Source organism: Arachis ipaensis, chromosome B06 (assembly GCF_000816755.2).
Source record: "Arachis ipaensis cultivar K30076 chromosome B06, Araip1.1, whole genome shotgun sequence".
Lineage (NCBI taxonomy): Eukaryota > Viridiplantae > Streptophyta > Magnoliopsida > Fabales > Fabaceae > Arachis > Arachis ipaensis.
Window position 1 is genome coordinate 113,509,132 of NC_029790.2, and position 7,356 is coordinate 113,516,487.

A 7,356-nucleotide genomic window follows, 5' to 3' on the forward strand; every position below is an offset into this window, starting at 1 on the left:
TATCATGACTAACTCCCAACTTCCCTCGTCTTCTCCAAAAGCTCAAATACTTCTGGCATCAAAGACTTCTTTAGTTTCATCCATTTTGCAGGCTTTGTAGAAAAGCTTCAAGAGGGAGTTGTAAGTAACAGGCTAACGAAATTTGGAGTAACATTGTTAGCTTCCATTGTTCTAATGAGACTGACAGCTTCTTTCACGTGCCTAATTAACCCCTCAAGTAATATCATATATCTAGGAGGCTTCTTACAAAATAAGTGGTTGATTCCGAGAGATATTAGCATATTATTTTGTATATGGAAGATTCATTACAATCCTACTCAAAACTTGCATCCCAGCAGATATAGTTTAAGCAATCAATGAATTCACTTCCAACGGGACTCATCATGGCTCGTGATATGAAGTAAGGCACCATTTTGATATCTGGTAGACACCCACCACAGGTACTATAGAAACGAATGAAAAAAATTGACATTCACCAATCAAAAGTGGATAAAATGCTATGTTGCTCAGCCAGAAGTATCGAGAAAATTTTAAACATCACACCAAATTAACGAGTCTGTGCCATTGTGGTTTGTATCAATTGGCGAATTAATTGTATGAGTAAAACAACGATGAGTTATCTGATACTCCACTGGCTGGCATGCTTAACGTTTGCTAAAGCTCAACAACCAAACGAGAGAAAAGAAAGGATTGACTATTACCACGGATACAATCATTTATAGAACAAAAATGAAATGGTATAAGTATCACCATTTAATTCATCTCTTAAAACAACATATATCTAGATGCACTAATGAATCGAATGAATCTTCCAAGGCCATAAATCAGGTGGTATAATCTGAATTAATTACATGTGAAAAATTAATGAAGCTAACCTTCTCCCATTATTCCCAAAATGTCGACACAATTCATATTCATATCCAATGTCAATTCAGCCTGAAAGCAATTTCTGATCATAAATTGATGGCAGTATTTTGGCTCAACAACGTTCATATAAAACTCGTGCCCCAACAATTTAGACGATATTTGTATCAGTTACGTAGATGATACAGCTTCTATGGCGCTGCCTAGGGGCCATGCTGCCTCAACAAGGGCATCATTATATTTTACTTTCTTCACCAATGTAATCTCTTGCCATGGATAGATACCTGCCAACAAATGGAAGAAATCAGTGCAGGAAGACAACACTGTTACTCAGACTTCGCACGAATACCATCTCATGCACAACTATACAAGCATCTGAATAAAACCTACCAAATCCATCAACAAGCAATGTATATTGGTATACAAGATCCATGCAAATGTATGGAAGGTTTCCATCCTCAGTATGTGGATAACTGGATTTGGCATCCTCAAGTTTTGTTTGACAAGCTTTCTTAGCTGCATCCTCAAACTCTGCTGGGCGAACTATTGCAACGGGTGAGTTTGAGTCAGCAATACCAGCCTGTGAATGAATAGCATGATTAGAATGGCCATACAGGAGGCATTAGAAATGACGACTATCAGCAATTGTTCCAAGGTTGGATAAAATGATAAAATACCTCAGCAGCGCGATCAAAGAAAAACGAGGCAACAAAAAGGTTCTTTTGTCCATCCCCACCTCCACCATTCCATATCCCACCAAAAGTGCACTTCATATGAGTACATGTCGACTCGTTAACTTTGAGAGCCTTAAGAGCTATGCCTTTGCATTCATTTAAGCTTGCACCAGAAGGGGAAGATGAGGCCCTAATAGACTTTCCCCCATAATTATATGATCCTAAGAAGAATTGAAACATTTACTTGTTATCAAAATTATAAGGTGCAAAGGGAAAATATATACATATGACAATAATATGAACAAAAACTGACTTCAAGAGCTTCTTGTCCCTATTCGGTTAAAACTAAAAGAAAAAGGGGCATCAAAACAAACAATAAGCATACAAAAATTAGAAGCTATATTTACCATCAAAGCCAGCTAAGATGCAAGGGTTTTCTGCATCATCAGACATCTTTAAAATCTCTGCACGGGCTGCTAGTAAACCATAGTGCAAATAACTGAAACAACATTATAAAATATATTAGCCTTGGAGCATGGTACTCATGGAAAACTTATATATCTGAATATATATCATGATAAAGACCAAAAGGTGGAAGTATTCAGGTCCAAAAGTTAATGCTCCTAGAAGCTGTAGAAGATAACATCTCAAAATAGCATATCAAGAGTAAGTAGAAACCTGTGAACATAGAGGTAGTATTTCCTTCCCCTCAAGAACATCTCCTTAACATATGGGTCCTCTCCTTCCAATACTTTAGGAGCCATGGCAGCATCCGTCTCTGAAATGGCATATGCCATTTGCACAGATCCACCCCCAAGATCAACTACACCAACAGTCTTTGAATAATCTTTTCCTACATTTCCCAATAAATAGTTGATAGTCACCTAAAATAAAAACAGGACCAGGTCAGATCAACAAATTACTGAATCTTCTCTTAGAAGGGATAGAATATACAATATCCTAATTCCCTCAAAGCTGCAACTCAAAATTTTGTACCCAACAACCGAATTATTGTAGTAATTTGGTCTTTCTGTTATTTTAAACAAATCTATTTTCTAAATTTTGGAGATCTAAAATAAATAATAATTTCCTGATGCCACACACACACACTGCTAGGGGTTTGGGTATTATGGGATGGCCGAAGTCCTACATCAGGTAGTATGGGATGCTTGATGTTGTATTTAAAAAGAGTGGTTCTTTCCCTTTAATAGCTAGCTTTTAAGGTGTAGCTTCCCACTTTCCTAGGTACTTTAGAATGGCATCGGAGCCTTGGTTGTGAGCGTCATAGAAAGGGCTACCCATAGGCTGGATAGCTAGTAGCAAGGTGGCTATCACTTGGTCAGCGTAGATAGAGTGAAGCCACTGTAGAACTCGGCTTTCCAAGGGCGGTGTATTGTTAGGGACTTGGGTATTATAGAGTGCGTATTGTTAGGGACTTGGGTATTATAGAGTGCCTAAAGTCCTACATCGGTTGGTATGAGACGCTTGATGTTGTATTTAAGGAGAGTAGTCTTCCCCTTAATAGCTAGTTTTTAAGTTGTGTTGCCTACTTTCTTTAGGTACTTAACAATGTAAGAACCTGGCCTCTAGAGTAAGTAGAAGAATGAAGCAGTAATAAAAGGGCAAGGAAAGATGGAGTTCATCAATGAGATATCACCCAATTTCCTAGTATTTGTTTATATTATTTAGTAAAAAGGTGTAAGAAAGTATCACGTATTCGAGAGATCTGATTCTCTCCTAGCTTCTGATCCCATTGTTTCTTTCTTTTTTTAACCCCTTCCCACTACTTCCCCATAGTCCTTTATAGTTCTCACCCCTCTCTCTCATAACAGAATGCTCACCCTCCTCACTTCCCATTCCCAACTAGGCAAGTTAGTTACCCAACCCACACAATTACAATTAGGTCCTTAATTTCTGATTGGCTCAGTACATAACACACACATTTACACATAAACATATAACCATACATGGTTGGCAGGATCAAAAGTTATCAAAAGGTTAGATGATCACTTAAAATGCTCACATGACTTTTTGTTCTGGTCTAGATCATTAATGCAAGAGGATCATATTAAATCATATCAGTCTTATATAAGACAACTCTCATTTAAACCAGCCCTCTCAATTGGATTTTACAATTGAGTTCCAATTGAGAGGATCCATTCCCTTCTCTTTCTCTTACTTTCTTTAATAATAAAAAAAAAACGAAAATCACACCCTGCAAAAATAGTAAGGGATCTTAAACGTTGGCTGATTGCTATAGTAATAATTAGGAAAATTGAATTAATATGAACACTATATTAATTCAGATTGAATAGTTTTTAATAACTAAAATATTAAATTACATTAAAGAAAATATATGAAAATTGATGCTGCAAATCAACAGATAATAGTTAAATTACAAAATCAATTTTACCTGGAAAAATCTTATTATACATACATCAGTCGTTAGTAAAATATTAATAGGCTTTAAAACATTTTGGATCAATAAGAAAATGGTTAACAAAGCGTTCACTAATTCAAGAGAATATGGAGCAGGTAAAACTCAAGTTAAAGCTACAGAGGAAAATCATAGAGTCGCAGAAAGGTGATGCAATTACAATCCAAAGTACAAAGTGCATGCATTAAGATTACTCACAAGCTAGACATTTTCAACAAGGACTGCATGTCAAAATAAAGAAGAATTCCATCATACAAATAGGATGGATAAAATTATGAAAAGTTCCTATACGGAACAGGAGATCAAAATGAATTAGGAAGAATGAAACTCTCTAGAGCAAGCATAGAAGCAGGTTATTCTACTTCTGCATGTTAAGAGAATATTTGCAAGCGGATATTCCATGGAAGAGCTAGTAATATATGTAAACCAGCAAACTTTTTAACCCATTCTTCAACTACAAAAAATATTTTCTCATTATGCAGAATGGCATTAATAGATAATAATTCAAGCTTCACTAAATTACCCAAAAATCGTAGAGCGAGTAACACTCCACACCCGTATTTTCATTTTCCCCGAGGCAATGAGTAATAGATGCAATCACAATCCATTGGAATTTGGATGCAAAATTGGAGCTGTCAAAACAGGTCTGGCTCAACTTTTATGCACTACACAAACTCAAACAAATCATGTTGTAAAAGTTGCCGTAACAGTTTTTGAAACCCAGCAAAGATGCGATTGTAGACAATAGCTTTTGGCCTAGTATACATTAAAAACACACTAGTGATCCGCATGTTTGTTTAATGTTTCAATTTCGGCCTGCAGGTTTTTCAAAAGATGCAATGTAGTTGGTTTAAGTTGTAAACATGCTCCCCATCATGATAGTAGATACCGGGGGCATGTTTGTTAAAAGGTTGCTTCAACTAGGATAGGACTACCAAGCTAGCCACTGCCAGTGGCGGAGAACCCCCCAAATCTCAAATTTTCTTTACAAATGATACATTAATTTTAATTTAATTCCCTGTAAAATATTTATTATAGAAAAAATGCACTAACTCGAACTGTAATAGTATCGATTGTACATCTGACTGCTATTTCATTATAGACTGAATCAGCAATTAAAGTGGACTGCCAATGAACTGAAGTATAGTAATTCTAAAACATTTCATTCTTTTTGGAGAATTCACATCCTATAGGCTTGCTTGTTTTATGGTTGGAAATGGACAAAGTTTGACCAGGAGGCATTTGGATCTAGTTTGCCCAACCACTAGCAACTAAACCCTGTTGTATAGAATTCGAATCCCACAACCACCACAACAATCACCATCAGGTAAATCAAGGGATAATTTTAGTAATATGCTCTATGACCTACATAAGTAATAGAAAGCCGATGCTCCTCTAGTCCCCAACCTGGTCTCAGATTTATCAATCCGTTCTATGTCAATGAAAAGCTTGACAATCCTCCTCTATTCAGGATACATAATGGTACAAACAAGATTAAGTTTACAAGTCATACCCATTGAAAAGCACCTTCTTGATTTCCATCCAACACTGTAACCGCATCGGCCTCAGATTTCAAGCTGCTTCTTTGTTTAAGCAAGTCCCTCACCTTAAATCAATGAAATTCAGATCAATGAGAAGGTTCGGTTAACTGCTTAAATAATTCAACATGAGAGGGACACAGCAATAATCACCGCTTGCAAGATCCTATCAGATGCATCTCCTTCCAAAGCCCTCAAACCAGCAGTTGCCTGCATTATCAAACAAATCCAAATTCAAGCCTCCTTCAGAAAACTCATGCAAAACTAACACACAAAAGATAGCAGTAAAAGGAAGACACTCACCCCAACTCGCACTGGTGTTTTGGATCGCAATTCCCTTGGAACTACACTCTCCGCCTTATCCAAAAGCGAGACCAGAGATTCCGCTGCTTGCTGCGGATTCTGAGCGTACGCGCTCAAACCGGGTTTAATCTGCAAAAATACACAAAATCAAACACTATTAAGTTAAAAGATAAAAAAAGAAAACTGCAAGATCTAAAAGCCGCAAACAGATCAGCAATTTAATTTTGACCTGAATGAAGAGCTCGAGATCTTTTCCAATGTGGACGAGATCCATGTTTTGATCGAAGTGAAAGACGTGGACGCGGCTGCCGGAGCTGCCGGCGTCAAAGATAACGGCATAGGATCCGCCGGGATTCTTCTCCGGCGAAATCTTCCTGTTGACGAGGGTGAACTCTGCGACGGACTCATTGGACGAAGAAGAAGGCATCATGTAGAGAACGAAGGTGATGAGGATAAGCGGGATCGACACCACGAGCAGCGTTGCTCGGAACCGGTAGATCTTGTCGGCGAGGGACTCCTGGCGGCCGGGGCGCTTCAGCATTTTTCCGGAGTGCTCGAATTCCGACGAGTTGTGGTCGGCGGCGTGTGACGGAGGTGAGTTCCCGCTGGACTGCCCGTCGAAGAGCTCGGCGGAGGACGGCGATCGATAACGGATCTGACCGTTGGCGGCGGCGACTGGCGGAGCCTTCAACTGCTTGGAATCTTGTAGCGGCTCCAGCTCTGTTCCTTGGGGTTTTCAACTGTTATTGCTATAATTTAATACGACAACGACGACAACAATGACGGAGATCGCGAAACGACGGCGGGGATTGTGAAAACGGCGTGTCACAGTGATCCGTCGTATTAAACGACGGAGACGGGGATTAAACGACACAAAATGCACGTTTCGCTTGGCACTGAAAATAAACGATTTCGATTTTGTGGTTTAAGTGCGCGCGTGTGTCTCTCTCTCTCTAACACTGTGTGTATTGTGAGAGAAATGTTTGTGTAATTGTGGCAGTGTCTGTGTATGTGTTGCGGGAAAAATGGTTAAATAGTGTATGTAACTGTAAGTTGAAAGGGAAGCCCACCGAGTCGGACTCGATGTCGGAGGAAGGGATAAAGCGAGTTGTTTGATATTCTGTTCCGCTCTGAATCTTTCCGCGTTTCTGTAGCGTCGTCTGTATTTATGTACGTATATAGAGGTAAAAGGTTACGTAGTTTTATACGATCTCGAGTGTAAACTGTAAAGTGCTTACGAAGAATGAACTTTTGAGATTTGACTTTACTAAGAAGAATAAATTATCATTTGTACCATAAAATATACAGACGCTGACAAATGCATTTGTATAAGAATAAAATGATAATTGTAATTATCGAAAAGATAATTTTTGTGTCAAAAATATCCTAACAGACCAATTATATAATCAACGTCTCGATACTTTTGGCACACAGAGACCATCTTCGATAGTTACAATTATCGTTTGATTCTTATATGAATACATTTGTCAGTATACATATCTTTTGAGTATAAATAATAATTTATTCTTATTAAAAAATA

General features: G+C 38.2%; 1 protein-coding gene across 1 annotated transcript; it reads right to left on the reverse strand.

The window, feature by feature from the left end:
* Positions 676–6,588, reverse strand: LOC107604923 (apyrase 2). Its single transcript, XM_016306640.2, has 9 exons — positions 6,046–6,588; positions 5,817–5,945; positions 5,667–5,723; positions 5,489–5,581; positions 2,217–2,422; positions 1,946–2,037; positions 1,542–1,759; positions 1,255–1,444; positions 676–1,148 (listed from the first exon to the last, which is right to left on the reverse strand). The coding sequence occupies exons 1-9, from the start codon at positions 6,355–6,357 to the stop codon at positions 1,036–1,038; spliced, it is 1,410 nt and encodes a 469-aa protein (XP_016162126.1). The 5' UTR covers positions 6,358–6,588; the 3' UTR covers positions 676–1,035.